This window comes from Antedon bifida, chromosome 6, assembly GCF_963402885.1.
Source record: "Antedon bifida chromosome 6, ecAntBifi1.1, whole genome shotgun sequence".
Taxonomy (NCBI): Eukaryota; Metazoa; Echinodermata; class Crinoidea; order Comatulida; family Antedonidae; genus Antedon; species Antedon bifida.
Window position 1 is genome coordinate 23,493,822 of NC_136231.1, and position 21,270 is coordinate 23,515,091.

Consider the following 21,270-nt stretch of genomic DNA (forward strand, 5'->3'; position numbering starts at 1 on the left):
GTATGGTATAAAAGTAAAGCTTAACATCATCTCTGGTCAATTGGATTCAGAGAGGTTTCAGTTCAAAGCCAATTGGAACGCTTAACATATTAGATCCTTCATAGAGCGTACAGAATACAGTAATACACATGAATCAGGAATCCTTTTGTGATACGTTTAGGCCTTGTTAAGACTTTACAATTACTCGTTAACTATATAGTACATACAATTTCAAGTTATTGTTGAACTATAAACTATATAAGAATTATTATGTTATTTAGACATGTGCAAAATATTGGTTGGACGAGGGTAGCACTAAAACTGTCGGAAATTTGAAAATACAATTTGCTTCAGAAGAACGTAGAAACCAAACTATGATAATCAGAAAGTTCTCTATACATACAATGAATATGGTAAATTCTTCTTATTAATTTCTTTCTATTTTATAATAATTATTTAAACCTTTTCCAATAATTCCAGTATTTAAATCGCTTGTTCTACCCATGCTTTAAAGTGGGACCTGCCCACTCGATTCAGCTTTTGGGCCAATCATTTAAATTAACAGAAACCCAAACTATAATCATTCTGAAACTCTTATATAATACTAATACTCATGCATAATGTCTTTAGAAATCTAAACCATTTTGTGTGACGCAATATCAAGTTACTGATTGGCCAGTTGATCAAGACACTCCTGAGAATTTGGAAACATTGTTGCAGGTGTATGAAATGGTTCAGTCCTCGCATGTAGCTGTTAAAAATCCTATTGCAGTTCATTGCATGTAAGTACTATCAAACCATTAACATTTTTCAAGTCAATGAATGACCAATTTAAGCACAAATTAGTTGATTGAACTGTACAACATTTAATACATTACATTATTTTAACCAAAACAATCATTTTTAATTTAAATATAAAATACAAAATATAAAATATCCATTTAATGTATTGAATTATAGAAACGGTATTGGGCGAACTGGGGTATATTGTACAATTACAGAAGTATTGGATAAAATGAAACAGGATGACGTCATCGATGTTTTCCAATGTGTGAAACGGCTTCGTGGAAATCGACCAGGGCTGGTAACAAACTTAGTAAGTTAAAAAAATAACAATAAAGTATTCTACGTTTGCTTTGTTCTTGGTGAGACGAAATTGCATGTAATCACTTCAATAAGAAATTATTTTTACTCGGTATAAACTTCTTCAACGTTGCTATCGGTAGATAATGATTTTTAATATTCATTCTTTACAATTGTTACAGTAATCTATATCAATTTTGTATAAGTAGAAAACTATCTCTGCAGCTTTAAGTTTTTTTTTGTTTTTTTTTTCTTATTTTGAGTATTTCGATTTAATATATTGTGAGTACGGTAAAGTAAAAAATGACCACCGTCAATAATATGTAAGCATCGTGGAAATAAATAAATAATAAATCGTAATCGTTATTAAATATTACGTTTTATTTATTTTATTTTATTTTTTTTGTCATCGCAGAAACAATATTCGCTGTGTTATGACCTAGTGGGAGCCTACCTTCAGCGATTTGCAACGTATTCTAACTGATGACGTTACGTTACACTAACCTACATTGAAGACATCCATTTTGAACATATAAACTTAGTTTACAAGAAGAATAACTACACCACCATAGTATGCTTCCTAAATTAATACAAATTGCTTTCCCACATTAAAAAAAACTACAACGAAATTGGAAATAAAAATTCCAATGTCTTGTTGATCAATATAATTATTATATAATAAGCAGTTTTGATCACGTGAATATCAAAACACGAAGTTCGATTATTTCGTTTTTCTCTTTTGTATTTTACAACCACTTTTGTTTATTCATCATTCGAATCTTCCATAGATATTAGTTTCTGATTTTGTTGTTTTAATGTATTCGTTAATAAAGGGTTATTTTCCAAGTTATCTAATTATAGAATTCATGAAGAGTCTTGGTGCTTAACTTGCTTGCCTTCTAATCCCAATGTCTAGGTTTCAATCCTGGTTGCACTCTTTCAACTCTACTCTCTAATCCTCAAATGAGACTTAGTTTATAAGCATGACGAATTATAAAGTAGTTTATCCATCCTATAATTGGCGAGTTATTCGCTGTTGAATGTGTATGAAAATAAACTTTAAAAAAAAAGAAAAAAAAAGCATGAAACCTTTGGTTGCCCACATTCATTTACATAATCTTTATAAGATTTGAAAATTACAAATGACATAATTAACTGAGGCGGTATTGTAAACAAAAAATAGGCGGAACAATTAATTAATAAATGTGCTAATATATTTGTTAATAACAAACAACTGAGAAATTAATCTATATTATTATGCTAATTATTGGACTTTGTTATCTGAGTAACATTGCTTTTGTATTATTTGCATGGCTATATTTAGTACATATATTGTTTGAAGGTTTACATGGCGAAATTAAATGTTGATATAAGTTTGCGGTACGTACACCACGTATATTAGTTCTGAAAAGAACTGTTGAGTTTCTCGACGTTTCGATCAATATGCTTTGATCGTCCTCAGGAGTGAGAATATATTTAGTACACTAATTTTGGATAGGAAATTATATTATAATACAGTAATACAGCAAATATATACAAATAATAGAGTAGGCTCGCATTGGATTAGGACAATGCAGTGATGTAAAAAAAGTAAAATATGCAGGTTACGTGTTTATCATTAAATTATTATAATCAAAATTATGTTAAAAATCAGACCAGCTGACAATTTTGAAATTTAAATTGTTAATGAATTGCTTTGATAAAGTGTATATATTTTATTCAAATTACATTTTACAAAATATATAATTTAGATAATTTACAGCGCTTTGAATTGTAAACTATTATGTGCCGGATGTGAAAACGTAAATAAAGGAATAAATGTAAACATTTCTTTTTAACAAAAAAATATTGAAATAAAAACTCTAGAGGGTCAATTCAGTCTTGGTATCTAAATATTAGTTTGTTAAAATGTGTACAAACCAGATAAAAAATAATGTTCAATCATTGCCAAAAATAAATTTTCTATGATGAATTCTTTCTTCAGCTTGGATTTTTGTAGACGATAAATGAGTATTTATATTTCTGTTTAGGCCTTTTTATATTCATTCTTTATTATCTTGGATGCAATCAAACCATGTTTCGTTTCACGGAACGGACGACGGCGCCGTTCAATGCAATGTTGTCAATGTTTGTATAAAATATTTCCTCATTACAATTTAGTTAGACATCGGACTACGGATAGGATTAATTACTTCCTCATCACATTTTAGATAGCCATCAGGCTACGGATGGTTTGATGCACCCTAAGCTCAACTCAGTAAGTATGACCATTGTAGTGTTACAGCCATGCGTCTGGTTGTGTATAATAGATGCTTACACAAAAGTGCTGACATTTTTGTTTACAAGATTTTCCAGAAAGTCCGTTTAACTAGGGTAGTGTTGGAATTAGTAGGTAATAAAATTGATGTTACGCGTGACTGAGGACATTTACAATGATGACTGAATGACGGTTAGGAATAAAGAAATTTGTTTTAAAAGCAGCAGCAGCACGACATACTCTATTGTGTTGTATTGTATGGTTTTAAACAGGGTAAATAATAATTATTATAAGTACTTCCTTATTCTATGGTAGCATAGTGAAAGTTACAGCAGACATACGTTGGCTTGATCGATGTGTTTCTATCTTTCGTAAGTATTCTTATGCCTACTATGTTGTTATTTTCCTACAGACGTAAACCAGTCCTACACTGTTTTACATATCTCTGCTTAGGTCTAATCAAACAAAAGTTAAATACTGTATTTTACACAATGCTTCAACTTTCTAGTGACACAATACAATGCTTTCTGTATAGAGAACCAGCTTAGGTAGGCTTATAACTACAGTAATTGACTGAACCTTAAACTTCTACTCATAACGAAATGTCTACTAGATTCTTTAAAGTGCACCCGTCGTTTTTTCTGAGAAGAATTGTTCCACCACAAGTATGAACGAGGAGCACCATGCGAGGAAAGCCTCGAACCTGTACCGATCCATGGCTGTCACAATTATCCCTGATTTTAACGGTCGGCCACTCGAACCGTAGAGTCAAAAGGAAATCTCTAAATTTACAAGTAGAACAGAACGAATTAATGATAATTATTTAACAAAGGATAATTTATTTAAAATTTATCAAATATTTTATTTTACAGAAAAGCATGCTTTTTACAATTATAACTCTGATTCAAGTTATTGTCTCTTGCTTGGGTAAGTTAATTTTTAAATTGATTTCATTTCATTTCTCTTTATTGCGGACACATATATCCATAGAATAAACAGTGCATCATTATACTCTAGTTCAGAGCCATATATATAAAGAGTTACGACATTGAAAATTAGAAGCCATTTTTGTGTCAAAGAATTCGCACGCTGAGGGCGCGCGCGTCTCTTTTGTTTAGCGTTTTCCTATAGTTCATGCATTATTTTTAGATTTTTTTGTCTATGAAATAACGCTTGTATTCCGTTTTTATTTCATTAATTAATTTTATTAATGGTATTAATTTGGTAACATATATATATTGTGTCTATAATAACAAAAGAATAAATGCTAGGGCCTACATGCAAGTCAGGATACATCAAAGCATGAACCAATACAAAAAACACACAAATTCACCCCTCTTTTTATACAGTATATGGCTCTCTGTGTGTTTTTGACACAAACTTTCAGAGACTCGTTCATCATTTCATTTGTAATAATTTGCCTTTATTATTTTAATATTGTTCATACCCTATTCAATATATTAACAAATATATCCATGACACTTTATTATTTTATTTAGTCATCAAAGCATGCATTATGAATTGAAAATATTACAAAATTGTTATTAATAGGACGTAGTTATGGGATGTTTCGTTCCAAAATCAATCAATCGAACTTTATAATGTACTAGCGCACGCGCGCGCAATATTCTTTGCCGCAAGTACTTCTGTACGCTGTGCACATCGATATTTCACCGTTAGATGTGCAATTACATTTTTTTAAATATAAGAAAAAGTTTAAAGTATTTTCTTGCTCCTATACTTTACATGCATTAACGGAGACAAGTTTGACACAAATTGATCTGCATATCACGTGACTATAATCCAATGTCGTAACTCTTTATATATATGGCTCTGCTCTAGTTATACTAGTGTTTATGAAGTAATAGACCGATTTTAAAATAAACGGTTCGTACTAAAATTAAAATAAAATTAAAATCACAAATATAATCATCATATTGGCTTTTATTCTTGTATTTCAATAACTATTTCTTCTAATAAAGAACCTATTTCAGATTACTATACAGAATTTAGGCGCGGATTTAGGCCTCCTAAACTTTTTACAGCCATGTATTTCTAAAATATAAAATAATGACTATTTTATTTTTCTGCAACCCGGCGGATCGATTTATCATTTATGAAATTTATTTCATTTATAATGTTGGATCCGCCCTGGAATTAAACTAATTCTACATTTTCTGTATTTTATTCTTGTATTTCAATAACTATTTCTTCTAATAAAGAACCTATTTCAGATTACTATACAGAATTTAGGCGCGGATTTAGGCCTCCTAAACTTTTTACAGCCATGTATTTCTAAAATATAAAATAATGACTATTTTATTTTTCTGCAACCCGGCGGATCGATTTATCATTTATGAAATTTATTTCATTTATAATGTTGGATCCGCCCTGGAATTAAACTAATTCTACATTTTCTGTATTGCTTCTTTCATAAATATTAGTTTCTGATGTTGTTGTTTTAATGTATTTGTTAGTAAAGGGTTATTTTCCAAGTTATCTAATTATAGAATTCATGAAGAGTCCCAATTTAATTATGTTTCCGATAATATAAATATTATTATTATGCTCAACTTTCAGTTCAATATTAATTTAAATCAATTTAATCATTTATCAATATTTTGTTATATTAGTCCCAATGTCTAGGTTTCAATCCTGGTTGCACTCTTTCAACTCTACTCTCTAATCCTCAAATGAGACTTAGTTTATAAGCATGACGAATTATAAAGTAGTTTATCCATCCTATAATTGGCGAGTTATTCGCTGTTGAATGTGTATGAAAATAAACTTTTAAAAAAAAGAAAAAAAAAGCATGAAACCTTTGGTTGCCCACATTCACATAATCTTTATAAGATTTGAAAATTACAAATGACATAAACTGAGGCGGTATTGTAAACAAAAAATAGGCGGAACAATTAATTAATAAATATGTTAATATATTTGTTAATAACAAACAACTGAGAAATTAATCTATATTATTATGCTAATTATTGGACTTTGTTATCTGAGTAACATTGCTTTTGTATTATTTGCATGGCTATATTTAGTACATATATTGTTTGAAGGTTTGCATGGCGAAATTAAATGTTGATATAAGTTTGCGGTACGTACACCACGTATATTAGTTCTGAAAAGAACTGTTGAGTTTCTCGACGTTTCGATCAATATGCTTTGATCGTCCTCATGAGTTAGAATATAATTGAGTACACTAATTTGGATAGAAAATTATATTTTAATACAGTAATACATCAATAATATACAAATAATAGAGTAGGCTCGCATTGGATTAGGACAATCCAGTGATGTAAAAAAAAGTAAAAAATGCAGGTAACGTGTTTATCATTAAATTATTATAAAATTATGTTTAAAATCATACCAGCTGACATTTTAGAAATTTAAATTGTTAATGAATCGCTTTAATAAAGTGTATATAATTTTATTAAAATTACATTTCACAAAATATATAATTTAGATAATTTACAGGGCTTTGAATTGTAAGCTATTATGTGCCGGATGTGAAAACGTAAATAAAGGATAAATGTAAACATTTCTTTTTAACAAAACAATATTGAAATAAAAACTCTAGATGGTCAATACAGTCTTGGTATCTAAATATTAGTTTGTTAAAATGTTCAATCATTGTAAAAAAATAAATTGGAATTAAACTAATTCTACATTTTCTGTATTTTATTCTTGTATTTCAATAACTATTTCTTCTAATAAAGAACCTATTTCAGATTACTATACAGAATTTAGGCGCGGATTTAGGCCTCCTAAACTTTTTACAGCCATGTATTTCTAAAATATAAAATAATGACTATTTTATTTTTCTGCAACCCGGCGGATCGATTTATCATTTATGAAATTTATTTCATTTATAATGTTGGATCCGCCCTGGAATTAAACTAATTCTACATTTTCTGTATTGCTTCCCATGAAACGTGCACTACAGTGTGAATACTTTTGAATCTAAAGACCAAGCTGAATACAAATTAGTATGTATTATAATGTGATTGCAAAGCAACTCTATTTTTTCCTTATTTCAAGTCATATAAACATTAGCCCTATAGTTAATCGGTGGTTTATGATTATTTGTGATATATTTTCAATTGTTAATGTTTTCTCACAGGAAATGATGGATATATAACTGTTTTGAATTTGTCTCCACAAAGCAACGGTAACACAGGGTACCAATGTTACACTCCTAACTCATTCACTGGTTATAGTTTGAGTTACGGTAGATCATTTAAAGTAGTCGATGGTGACAGTTTGGCAGAAACATCATGGACCATGGATGGCAGTGGTGGCAAGTATGTAACACCTAATGTTGGCATGGGAGTTTATTATTGCAAGATAGTCAACAATGGTGTGACTACAGTCGTTGAAACTACTAAAATAAGAAACGATGGTAAGGCAAAAATGGTCTAATTACATTCAACAATTAATTTAATAACAATGTCTATATTCAACTAAACAACTCTATTTAATACGTATTACTATATAAATAGTATTAACAGTATTGTATGATATCATGATATAATATTTATCTACCAAAAACATGAACAATTAAGATAAATAAAATAAGACTTTTTGTAGTTTTAATAAAGTTAATCACTTCTAAAGAAAAAAAAAACAAGTAGTATGTTTTCACTTATAAAAAGACAAAATAAACGGTTAAATTGAACAGTAAAACCATTTTCTGACAGCCAATTTGACTATATTTGCTTTAATTCGGGTAAATATTTGTTTTATTTGTATGTAATTTTTGGTGAAAGTAAACAACTATTATGTGACATTAAAATGGAATATTCAACCAAAAAAATGTTGTTATAGTGGACTATATACTCCACTCTGTATGTAGTGTAATTACGTAGTTATGATTATGTTGACTTTATAAAATGATAAAACTCTTACAAAATTGCATTAAGGTTTTTATTTATTACTTATAACAGCCGATATAAAACCGGAAAATTCTAAAAACACAATAACTGCAAACGTTGGAGATGCTGTCACAATTACATTCGACACGAATTTAGATGATTTTGCGTGGAGAAAAGATGGCTCAACTAAAATAAAAGTGGGGCCGGAGAAAAGTATGATATTTGACTCAGTACAGACAAACGATTCTGGTGTTTACGAATTGCATGAAAATGGAAAACGGGCAGATCGTATGCATGCGTTTATCAAGTTGATTGTACGAGGTATATACAGTTAATGAAAATACTATAGTAAATTGTAGACCTACTACCAACGGCAAAATACTGATAATACCCTGATAAATAGCATATATAAATAGTCTTCGTATCTCCATTGATACCTCTGATAGTGAGTATTTGTCTACGGTTTTTAGATGATAATGAAAGCATAACATTGTGTGCGATTCTTTTTTTTAGCCTGTCCACGTCACAAATGGGGTCCACCTGATTGCACTGGTGACTGTGAATACTGCTATAATGGAGGTGTATGTGATGACAAAACAGGATTTTGTATCTGTGCACCTGGATTTAAGGGATCTAAATGTGAAACTGGTAATAACACACAACATAACCTTATTGTAAGCTATGCCAAGCAAAGCTCATTTCAGAGTTTTTACAAAACAAATTGAATCGAATTAAGTGAATACTATGAGAAAATAATTAGTACAGAGTGCGCACGTCACTAATGTGGTCCACCTGACTGCACCGTTGACTGTGAATACTGCTATAATGGAGGTGTACGTGATGACAAAACAAGATTTTGTATCAGTGCACCTGGATTTATGGGATCTAAATGTAAAACTGGTAATAACACACAACATAACTACTGTATTGTAAGCTATGACAAGCAAAGCTCATTTAAGAGTTTTGACAAAATAAATTGAATCGAATTAAGTGAATACTATGAGAAAATTATTAGTATAGATGTGGCTTGGTGGTTATGATGATTGGCTACCACTCCAAGGGTCCTGGGTTCAAGTCCCGTCACATTTCAGGATTTCAGGACAAAATTACAACTCCACTCCCAAAGACTTGTAATAAGACTTTGTTTATGTAGAGCATCTTGTGTATAGGTTTGTCTTGTGAACATCTGAGTGTCCCGAATGATCAGCAATTGCCGGATGGATCACTCTCAATAAATATGGTAAAAAAACTAAATGACAATGCTATATCGATTACGAAAGCTGATATTATCATGGAGGTATATCATGATAATTACATTATATTCTTTCTATGATTTCTATTATATATTTATTGCAAGCTGTGACAAAAAAGAAGATTTACATTTTTCATTTGAGTTTGACAATATATTGAATTGAAAATTTGTATGAGACATTTACGAATACAGCTAAAAACAAGGCTAGATTACTGGTATTATATTCTCGTTATTATTATATATTATAATTTCATCATTTACATGTTAGATTTTTATACATGTTTGATGTAATTAATATTAAAATCATCAATCAAATCAATAAAGGAATAATACAATATTATAAAAGACAAATACACACAAATTTAAAATATAAACAATACTTTACATTACACTACTTTATGTATTATTTTGGTGGGAAAATAATTAGGCATAATGTACATATTTATTAGTTTTGCTCTTTGTTATTTAGAATGCAATGGCAATAAACATGGTTGGAATTGTGAAAATCGCTGTACCTCAAAGAACCGTAAATATGCATGTATGAACAAACAGTTTTGTTTACCTGATCCATATGGATGTAGTTGTGTTACTGGTTACAAAGGATTGAAATGCAATACAGGTACAGCACTATATTTAATTCAATGGTCATAACATATTTTCCGTTTTATATCCCAAAGTATTTTTATTGTTCTAATTAATATTATGAGAATCACATGCACGTTACAAAATAGAACAAACCTAAATCATGAGTTTCCACCACTTTCATTTTGATGATGACATCTCGCCTAAAAATGTGTATTTTATATATCCTACGCGTCAGATCTTCAGAATTAAAGGTGACCTTGATGTTTATATCTTTAAAAAGCTACTGACATGTATATATTATTATTATTATCATTCTTTATTTGGTCCAATATAAAAAAATACATCAGAAATTCCTCTTATATACACTGCAGAAATAGTAACAACTATACATACAAATCAATATAAAATCACATATAAAATATAGAAACGTCTACGATCTAGGTGTTCTTTTGAACACCTGGAATATCTTGAATTCATATAAAAAGTGTGCCTATCGAATGTTGTGTTTAAAAAAAAAGTAGTTCGGGTCATACATCAACTTTTTTGCGTTCGTAGGCCTATTTTAACGTTGTTTTAAAATTATCTTCTATCACAATGATCACCTATAATTCGTCAGAGTGACGAAGTAAATTTAAGTTTATTTTATAACTAAAAGAATTGCACACTAGGAAACAACCAGTAATGTTTCCGATATCCAAAAACAACATTCATATAATGAACTCGTTTTCTATTTTAAAACCTAAATAATTTGAAAGATGTGATACCGGTATTTGATGCAGTTGTAATTTTTTTTAAATCCCAAATTGTGCGATTCAAATGTGTTAAGTAATCTCATCGCTTTAAAGTGTTAAATTTAATGACGTTCACGTCTATCTCTTACAACCACACGACTTATAGTCGAATCCTCGATCTGGGGTGGATCACAGGAACTGGAGGGGTATATTAGACATGAAAACGTGTTTTGCACATCCCAAATTTATTATGTTTATACGTTTTCTATATCGTTATAACAATACAAATAACATAATTTAAATTAACAGAATGTCCGTCAGGTACATTTGGTGCAGACTGCACTCAAACTTGTCATTGTACACAAGGTGGTTGTAATCGATATACAGGAAGATGCACCGACAATCAAGACTCGTCTTGTGCGTACCCATGGATGGGATCTAACTGCCAAAGTAAGACCATGCTAACGGAGCAATCTTAATTCTTACTCGATATAACTCATTCTTATTTCAATGTTCCAATACTAACCTACCGGTATACAAATATAAAAACTTCACTAGATGTTTAGCTTTCTCAATACTTTAGGCATACTTTTGTAAAAGTGTTTTACATGCATCAAATCAAACAAACAAATAACACTTTCCCTCTCTTCTTAATCATATACCTTCAAATATTACTCCAATTTTTATACTCTAATCTCTATACATATGGAATATCAATACATAATAGTAATAATAATATAATAACAATCAATTCTTTCAGAATGTCAGCTTAATTTGTATGGAGAAAACTGTGATATGGAATGCAATAAGCCATGCGACTGTCACAGGACTGGAAGGTGCATAAAAGGAACGTGTTTTTCTGGTTGGCTTGAACCTTACTGTGAAGTTAGTAAGTGAATTTTGCATTGTCAATCACCAAATGGAAAACATCAAGGAAATAATGTTAAAAACACGCTGAGATTTAATTCAACAAATTGATTAATTTAAGCCTAATTAATTAGAACAATAAGAGAAAATATAGTACAAACAAAGCTTATCTGTTCCTTAACTTAAACATGTTACAGAATGTAACAATTGATATTATTACTACTGGATGTAACTCAAGTCGTGTGTTAAGCAAAAAATTAGATAATGAAAATGTATGGTTTAATTCACAGAAATTGTTAATACCACATTTACTGCAGTAAATAATGGCCAGAAAACAAATGTTTCCTGTTCAGTGTATCAGACTGGTTTGGACGAAGTTCAAACAATTATTATGATGACAAAGAATGACGTCATTAAAAATATCACAACACCATTGGAAACTATACCAGATGCTTACAATACAACGAAACATACATTTTCTGTGAAATCTGATGTTGATTCGACATACAAATGTGTAATTGTACAAGATCATTTTTCAGTAGAAAGCGTCATCATTTTTACCATATTTCGTAGGTATTATCAGAAATAAATTTGGTACATAAAGCATCAATTGAAATAGTTATTGATAAATAAATAAGTTATTGTTAAAAATAGGCCTAATAACTTAATGTTTTCTAAAAAGGTTTACCTACGTATACCGGAAGTCTTATGACTCTTAATACGTCAAGCTCCTCTATCACCATTGAATGGATGCCATGGAACAGCAATACTGACGATGGAGATGGTCCAGTTGTTGGATACTTTTTATACCACAAACTGAACAATACTGATGATTGGAAGAAAGATTTATATCAGAATGACACATCAGGCACTGTTTCCGAGTTGATGTGGGATACACAATACATTGTTGGTGTTTCAGCTGTGAGACCTGGTGAAGGAGGAGAAGGACCAATTGGGGAAGAAACCATCACAGCAAAAACGATTTGTGGGCGTAAGTGGTTTGATCTTTATTTTAAAACTATTTTAACAGATATTTAATCGAATTTGCTCAAGTGGTACATGTCTGCTCCCCTTCTAAAAGTTACACCACAAAACTATAGTGCCTATTTGAAAATTAAATCATAAAAACAAACTATGTTCCTTCTATGAATACATCTAAACTTCTATGAATTACGTATAGGGTAATATAACCCCAGTATCTTTAAAATCCAACACAAGACAAACCTTTATCAATATCATATAATTAAAATGTAATTAACCCTTTCAGATAATTTAGGCTAAATCAACAAAATATAATAGCATATCGACATCGCATGATAGGTCCAATACGGGAAATTATCCATGAGGTCATGTTGACGGGTAAAAAAATCATCACACTGCGGTACCGATAACCACATATTTTAATACGGTCATCATAATTATCTTTCATTATTAAATGTATTAATGTATTTGTGTTATAGAGCCGGATTCAGTTGAAAATGTTAATCATGAAGTTTTAAACGAAAATCCACAAACTGTATTGGTGACTTGGACAGTAAGTTACTATGATTATATTTAAAATATATTTATACTATTAGATGATGTTTCATTACGTGAAGCGTCATGAACACGAAACATTGACGTTCGATTTGATTTCCGGCGCCGGACCGGAACCGTGCCGGAACAGGTGTGAAAGACCTGAGAAACCTTTTGGTAAAAACAAATCAATCGTATTTTAGAATTATCTAACCATTATTAATTTAAGTTTCATTTAATGGCCATGACTGATCTTTTGATTCAACGTTCAACATATTAAATTGATTACTACTTAATATTATGTTTATGTTCAGCAAATCGACGCAGATAAAGACATACTGAAATGCTATAACACGTCATACATAGTATACAAAATATATCTACAATCAAATGACGGCGAAAATGAGCAGATTTTCGAAGTTAGCGGCTCAAATCTAACTATTGGGAATTTGAGTAATGCATCGCCTTACACAATTAAGTTGACCGTCTCAAACAAAGACAGTGAAAGTGAAGTTGTTAAAAGTACCGAAATTGAAATTGTAACTACACGTGAACCTCCGGAAGAAGGTTGGTATCTTAAACAATTACAGTTAAACGGTGATTTGTACTCTTATGCCTACTTGCATTATGTTTCATTACAGCAGATTTTATATCATCACAGTACAAACATACAATTACAACCGCAATTGAATATGTACATTTATTATCTATAACATAACAATTTAAAATGTATACAATACATCTAAAACATTCTATTTCATAAAATCATATTACCTAAACATTATTTCTGCAAAAGGAATCGAGGAACCAAGAAATTCAACTCTTGCTGGCATAATTGGTGGTGTAGTTGGAGCTTTCATGTGTATCGTTACATTTACTATAATTATTATATTTGTGTAAGTATGAACCATGTTTATTTCCGTATTAATTCATATTTATATTTCAATGTAAAATAGTACCTTACACACAACAGGGAAGAGTGAATAATTGTTTTCATAATAATAATACCACATTTATATAGCGCCTTTTCATGAGTAAACATGCTCAAAGGCGCTTTACATAGCATTATTACTATACTCCTATAATGCAGCTAGTAATCAGCGCAAATCTGCGATACCAGACTGTTACATTTGGGTTTGGAAATTGGAGTTCTTGTATTATCTTGTTTGATTTCCTGAAATCATATTGATTATTACTTTATATGCGATCCGTTTCCTATTACTGCTGTGTATTAGGGGGTGCAGTTAAATCGGTCTTAAACAATAACGATAAACACAGACAGACAGACACAGCACGAGGAAATCAAACGGACATATATTACCGTTACACTAACCTGCCGTAGACAATAATTAGAATACAAAATTCAGCTATAACAGCTACTGTTGAAAGAGTTAATTAGGGTTTTGTGTTTTCACTTCATATTTCATAAAGTTGTCTGTTATTGTGTTTATAATACAGGAAAAGAAAAAGTGTGAAAAATAAAGAAATTCAACGAGGAGAGGACGATAAACGACAGCTTACTTTAGAAGGTATATTTGCATACTAAATTAGCATATTCAGGCCCTGTCTTGAATGATACCTACATAAACTATATAATATACCTAAACCAACTATATTATTGATTCAAATGCAGGCCAGAAAAATCGGGAAATCCAGTCGATATTGTAGAAGTTTCTGCTCGGGCAATAATTTAAGCTATATAATATTTTGACCAATATTCACACTTTTGTAGTAGTAAACAACAAATATTTAATGTTGTCAGCACTTCAGTTAGCAATTACAGATTTAATGTTAGAATGTTTACTAACTAAAAACATTTCATTCAGTTCCGATGAAATTCAAAAAAGAAAATAATGAGAACAATTATGACACAGTGGCTATAGACTCAGCTGAAGATTTTTTGAGCACCGAATCAAGTGCAGATGCACAGCCAGAGAGTGAACACCTTACGTACGAAAATGTAAAACCAAGGAGAATTCCCATTTCGAAACTGGTATTCTATTTTGTGAATAACCAAACAGAATTACATGAAGAGTTTGATGTGAGTGACATTTTGGATACATTTGAACTATTTTATTTTATTTATGTGGTACGAAACTACAATTAGTAATTACGAATTATAGCATTGTATTTAAATTTAACGAAACTATTAGTGAATATATGTCTACTTTAATACTATATTTGCGAGCCATAACAGCCATGTCATTATTAACACATCCAGCGTGCCAAATGTTGCTCCTTCTTATTTTCAATGAGCGTACAAAAGTGCGATCTGCAGATTCTGTGACTTATGAACGAGTTAATGAGGGATATATGTTACAATCTTTCAGCTGCTTTCAGTCGAACAGGCTCATCCATGGGAAGTAGCAGCTAAAGAATGTAACAGAACCAAAAACAGATTTAAGAATATTGTTCCTTGTAAGTAACGAATTTGCGACATTACGTTTTCTACAGATTTAAGTGTATTTTGTATTAAATATGATAGGTTTGTAGAAAACGGTATAAACTTACACATTATATTGTAGTTGAATCACCTAATTAATTTTGAAATCATACTTTCTATATAATAGTTTTGGTTAATTATTTCATTTCTCCTTAGATGATCATGCAAGAGTTGTGTTGGACAAAGTTGACGACGATCCTGATTCGGATTACTACAATGCAAGCTATATCGATGTAATTACATTTTAGATATTTAGAGTATATAACTGGCACTATCTAACAATATAATTATTTCTCATCATAACGACCCCGACAACGACATTAAAATACTTCGATTTGTAATATAATTTATTGTATAAGTAATAAAATATTCTATATTTGCCAAATTCCATTTAAATATTTATGTATAATGTACACCAAACAATAATTTTCAATTTCTAAATAGATATTTGAATTATGTTGTATATGACAGTTGATATGTTTTTATTTTATCAACAGGGTTATAACCAATCGAGATATTACATCGCCAGCCAAGGTGAGAATAAAAATAAATACAATTTTAAATCAAGTTTAAAGGGATTACCTATGTTAATTAAAAGTTTTATCGGAAAAATTATATTTTAAGACAACATTTCTAATTCCTGTACGCAGTTATTTAGTGAGTTACTGATACAAAAAGTTTTCTTATTAATATTTTCGTATTTTATCATGACGATTATTTATCTTCTTTAGGTCCCAACAAGAGCTCTATCAATGATTTCTGGCGAATGATCTGGCAGAAAGATATTAAAGTAATGGTCATGCTTACCAATATCTTTGAAGGAACTAAAGTAAGCATTATGTTGATGTAATCATCTATGTTCATGTTTAACCCTTTGAAGAAAACACTTTCACAATAACTCCTATAAAAATTAATTGACTTCTTTTAGGAGAAATGCAAGAAATACTGGCCAGACGAAGAAGAGTTGTTCGTGTTTAATGACATCAATGTAAAAGTTGATAGTGAAGAAACAACAGAGGATTACACAATTAGAAACATTGTAATCTGGCTGGTAAGTAGGAGATGTACCTAAAGCATCGTTACAGGCTTTGGAAAACGGCCAATTGAACAGACCACTCATCATTTGTATACAATATCAAGAGAATTGCATTTATTTTATTTTATTCAATCGAACAGGTTTGATACAAACAAAGCCAGGACTGTTTAAAGCACATTGATTGGTCCTAACATTGATCAAGGGCTTCTCTCGTCCAGTGCCCACCTTGACCAGAGGAAAAGCATGGGTCAATATGTATGAGGCAGATGCAGATGCATAAGAGTCAGCAAATGCCTAATGTGACCCCAGCTCCATATGCAGCACCCGATATTCCCAGAACACGTCTGGCAAAGAATGTAATTCTTCTGTTGATTCAAATAAAATCAGACTATAACATGACATTAAATCTTGACTTTTAATTTACTTTACAGGAGGAAGAAGAAACTGCTAAACAACGTACCATAAAGCAGTTTCATTTCACTCAATGGCCTGATAAAGGAGTGCCAAAGTCTTCTTCAGGATTACTGCGTCTTATTCAAAAAGTAAAAAGTGTACGAGGGACTTCCTTGACTCCTGCATTTGTACATTGCAGGTATGTTTACCAATATCTTTGGAGGAACTAAAGTAAGAATTATGTTTATATACCGTAATTACTGTGCCAGTAAGTGGGTCATTTATCGTAATTGTATTGTACTTAATAATGTATACAAGTATTCGTTCTTTCCCTTTTTATTTGTTTTGTTTCAGTGCCGGTGTTGGCAGAACCGGTACCTACATTGTCATTGACGCCATGCTGGATATGATAAAGGCTGAAGAAACTGTCGATGTCTTCAAATACATAAAGGATATACGAGAAAATCGCATCAATATGGTTCAGACTGCGGTAAGTTTTGAACCATGAACCAGTTTTAAAATAAATTCGTACTTCAGTAAGCTCTTTTAGTTTGGATATGTCGAATGATATAGGCCTATGTCAGCATTAGGAAATGTTCAATTTGCCTACGCTTTGACGTGTCACCTGGAAATGACCGAAACTGTGTCGAGGCACTTCTTATTCACATGCGCACAAAGAATTGACGTGACCTAACTTGTCCCATATCCCTAATATGATGAAAGGTAAGAATGCTCGTCAACAGTATGTTTCTAAATTGTCATTTTTTTTTCAGGCTCAATATGTGTTCATTTACAGTGCGTTGAGTGAGTTTTATCTCAATAGCGTTGTACAATTCCCAGTTTCCGAATTTACAAGTCGCATAACAAAGTTGAAGCGTGTAAATCGTAAATCAATGAAAACGTTCATTGAGGAAGAATATGAGGTATACATTCATTGTTTATTTTGTGTTCATCATATATCTATTTATTTTGCTTTTTTCGTCTTAATTGTATAAAATACAAGCACATTTTTTATGAGAATGAAATTATTTCAAGAGAGCTTTTATTGTTTTGGAACAGATGTTGGTTTCCGTAACACCACCACCAACTCCAGAAGAAATGTTGAGTGGACGTCAAGACCACAGCATCAAGAAAAACCGATTTGGAAATATGTTACCAGGTATGAACGTTGATTAAAAATTCCATTAGTATATATATTTTGACATAAGTTTACTCTTTTTTAAATCATCATATGTTTAAATTACAAACATTAAGTCATCCTATACATTCGATATTCTATTTTGTTCACAGTCGATCGATCTAGAGTCGTGCTGGATTCGGAAAGCAACAATTACATTAATGCTTCATTCCTTAATGTAAGTTTATTATTATTTATTATTTATTTGGTTATTTCAGCCGATTCTCGGTATATTTTATCGAAATTTCTCCAGTATGAAAGTCAGTAAAACAGCATAATTATCATATAAACTGGACAATTATTACTTTTTTGTTGAACCAAACAATACAAACACAAATAGTATAAATACCTTTCATATGTTTATATTATGATACACTGAGATGCTGTTTCTCATTTAAATAATATTCAAATTAGGTTTATTGTTAGAGTAGTCGTAATTGTTTTTAATTATTTCCACGTTTATTTTTGTATACAAAGGGTTACAGAGTAAGTAATAGATTCATTGCTACCCAGATGCCAATGAAGGATACTGTTGATGATTTCTGGCGACTGGTTTACGAGTGCAAAACATCTACTATTGTCATGTTGAATTCTGTGGACCATTCAGATCTGGTTGGTACTGAATAAAAATACACTTTCACTGTCTTTGTATTCAGCTTTCTAGTCAGTTATTTATTTATTAGGCCTACTTTCGGAATGAGTTGCTCTGTTGCTTCGATTATCTCAGCATAATGGACTTCCTCCTTCCTTTAGGTCCCATGTTATAAAAGGTTTACAGTATAAAAATTATGCATTCGCCATTGATTGAAGCGGCGAATTAATATAATAAAGTTGACTATTTTTACTTCTTGAATGGGAAGAATATTTTCATTTCAAATAGTAAATACATTTTATTCATTATTAAAAATGTATATTTTATAATAATTTCTTTATGAATGCGCCATAAAATCGTTATATTAATTTCTTTAATGTTATCTTATATCATAATCATTTAGACATGCGCACAATATTGGTGGGACGTAGACAACTCTATGACTGTCGGAAATTTGAAAATACAGTTTGATTCAGAAGAAAGCAGAAGCCAAAATGTAATAGTCAGATCTATGTCAATACATACAACGGATAAGGTAAAGTACTATTCAGGTTATGGATTTTTTCGACTGGGAAAGAGCACGGCTTTTAGCATGGAAGAAGTAGGTCAAAACTAGAGGTAGCGAACATGATGTAGGTCGTATAGACCACTGTTCTAATTATGCTTTTTCTTCAGGTATCTGAACCATTTTGTGTGACACAATACCAAGTTACTGATTGGCCAGTTGACCAAGACACTCCAGAAAAGTTAGAAACATTGTTGCAGGTGTATGAAATGGTTCAGTCATCCCACACCGTTGTTCGAAACAAAGCAAATCCAATTGTAGTTCACTGCATGTAAGCATTAAACTGAATAGAAATACAAGAAACTAATTGAACATCAATAAAAACATTCAATCATAATTAAAGAAAAATTACTGTACCATTATTTCACATTTTTATTACCTTGTAATGTTATGGTTTGCCAGACTATATTAATTAATTCCCGTCTTCTATCTTAACTCAGATTAGTCCATTTTATAATGGGAACGTCAGATAAAACAAAAACATTATAATTCGTATTCCTATCTGTAGGAGTATGTTCTCAGTCATTCAGATTAATTGTTTTAAATGTCTTTTAATGTGAAATGTGTTTTTTAGAAACGGTGTTGGTCGAACTGGAGTTTATTGCACTATGACAGAAACGTTAGACAGAGTAAAACATGATGACGTCATCGATATATTGAAGACTGTAAAACTGCTTCGAGAAAACCGGCCAGGTTTGGTGAATAATACTGTAAGTCAAATGTTATACAATTATATACAGCATTATTATTTACACAATCTTCCAGGTGGTAATTCTTGCCTTCTAGTTTGTGGCCCTATCAACAGTTTAATTTCTTGTTCTGACTAATCAATTTATGTTTAATCTTATCTATTATCTTATCTTAAACTGTTGATGAATAAATGTATATTATGATATTATTTACTATGACTGCCTATTACTTCAGTCACCGATGAATATGGTTTCCGAAACATGTATGCCAAGTATATAGTTTTTGTTGTTTAAGCTACCAATACATTTTTTAATGGTTAGCATCAAAACTGATGTGAGCTTTCGTTAATAAATTATGTTTGAGTCATTATACATTAATTCTAAACGAATTTTCGCAACGCGGCAAAAGCTAATTAGTTGAGTTTAATCAAACCAATGCTTCCATGGTTTAAAAGTTGAGACAACTTTGCACTTTCTTAATGTAAGGCAAGAAGAAAACAAGGTAGTAGGTCTACCTCCTTACAAACTATATGTTTTCAATTGTTTAAAGTTTTAACTAATAAAATAACATTACATTTTGTTTATAAAATCTTAGGAGCAGTATTCACTGTGTTATGACCTCGTGGGAGCCTACCTTCAACAATTCGCAACGTATTCTAACTAGGCCTAAATTATTCTTCACCAGCCTACGCTGAAAAGTATTATATCTTCATTGAATATCTTCATCTACATTATCTACGTTAAAACATGACGCAATGTTCACTGTTGGTAAAGATGTAATTTAATTGTTTCGAATGATTTGTAAAAGAACACACCAACTGAGCTTGAAAGAAAGACAGGAGACTGAATAGGAGTAAATAATGGCATTCTGAACAATAACTTGCAAAGTGCATTTTCAGAAAGGGCAATAACCTACTTTATGTTCATATAAATCCTCTTATAAATTTGAAATAATATTTAATCGTTTACAAAAAATGACTTTATTATCGTACATTATAGAATAAATTGGGTAAGTCCAGTAAGTAGGTATAACGTTACTAATTTTAGCAAATTAATATAATAATATAATATAATAACTTTAGTTACTCCAGTTGGTAGATATAAATCAAATTCTATGTTCTTGTTACTTGTTGAGATCTATTTAAACATACTAATAAAAAAAAAGTTATACATAGGCCTACATTGTTTCAGCCGTATTATTGAGAGATGTTTTAGTTCGAAATGTA

The 21,270-nt window shown here is 30.9% G+C and overlaps 1 protein-coding gene across 2 annotated transcripts in view; it reads left to right on the forward strand.

Annotated features, from left to right (window-relative positions):
• Positions 1 to 21,270, forward strand: part of LOC144845885 (uncharacterized) — a 155,047-nt gene that overhangs the window by 117,569 nt on the left and 16,208 nt on the right. Inside the window, exons 22-53 of one of the 2 annotated variants that reach the window (XM_078703385.1) lie at positions 261 to 392; positions 610 to 761; positions 940 to 1,075; positions 4,192 to 4,246; positions 7,449 to 7,727; positions 8,272 to 8,520; positions 8,713 to 8,847; positions 9,921 to 10,070; positions 11,077 to 11,217; positions 11,528 to 11,656; positions 11,925 to 12,203; positions 12,317 to 12,625; positions 13,095 to 13,168; positions 13,464 to 13,716; positions 13,946 to 14,045; positions 14,608 to 14,678; positions 14,976 to 15,190; positions 15,480 to 15,567; positions 15,749 to 15,825; positions 16,090 to 16,126; positions 16,324 to 16,421; positions 16,521 to 16,643; positions 17,060 to 17,220; positions 17,376 to 17,511; positions 17,795 to 17,944; positions 18,081 to 18,180; positions 18,312 to 18,376; positions 18,676 to 18,810; positions 19,194 to 19,325; positions 19,466 to 19,626; positions 19,930 to 20,065; positions 20,640 to 21,269. In XM_078703385.1, the coding sequence (XP_078559511.1) occupies positions 261 to 392; positions 610 to 761; positions 940 to 1,075; positions 4,192 to 4,246; positions 7,449 to 7,727; positions 8,272 to 8,520; positions 8,713 to 8,847; positions 9,921 to 10,070; positions 11,077 to 11,217; positions 11,528 to 11,656; positions 11,925 to 12,203; positions 12,317 to 12,625; positions 13,095 to 13,168; positions 13,464 to 13,716; positions 13,946 to 14,045; positions 14,608 to 14,678; positions 14,976 to 15,190; positions 15,480 to 15,567; positions 15,749 to 15,825; positions 16,090 to 16,126; positions 16,324 to 16,421; positions 16,521 to 16,643; positions 17,060 to 17,220; positions 17,376 to 17,511; positions 17,795 to 17,944; positions 18,081 to 18,180; positions 18,312 to 18,376; positions 18,676 to 18,810; positions 19,194 to 19,325; positions 19,466 to 19,626; positions 19,930 to 20,065; positions 20,640 to 20,708 (4,527 nt within the window). In that variant the 3' untranslated portion in view covers positions 20,709 to 21,269. Of the gene's footprint in view, positions 1 to 260; positions 393 to 609; positions 762 to 939; positions 1,076 to 4,191; positions 4,247 to 7,448; positions 7,728 to 8,271; positions 8,521 to 8,712; positions 8,848 to 9,920; positions 10,071 to 11,076; positions 11,218 to 11,527; positions 11,657 to 11,924; positions 12,204 to 12,316; positions 12,626 to 13,094; positions 13,169 to 13,463; positions 13,717 to 13,945; positions 14,046 to 14,607; positions 14,679 to 14,975; positions 15,191 to 15,479; positions 15,568 to 15,748; positions 15,826 to 16,089; positions 16,127 to 16,323; positions 16,422 to 16,520; positions 16,644 to 17,059; positions 17,221 to 17,375; positions 17,512 to 17,794; positions 17,945 to 18,080; positions 18,181 to 18,311; positions 18,377 to 18,675; positions 18,811 to 19,193; positions 19,326 to 19,465; positions 19,627 to 19,929; positions 20,066 to 20,639; position 21,270 lie in introns of those variants that run through there. The other variant, XM_078703384.1, reaches the window with a different exon arrangement.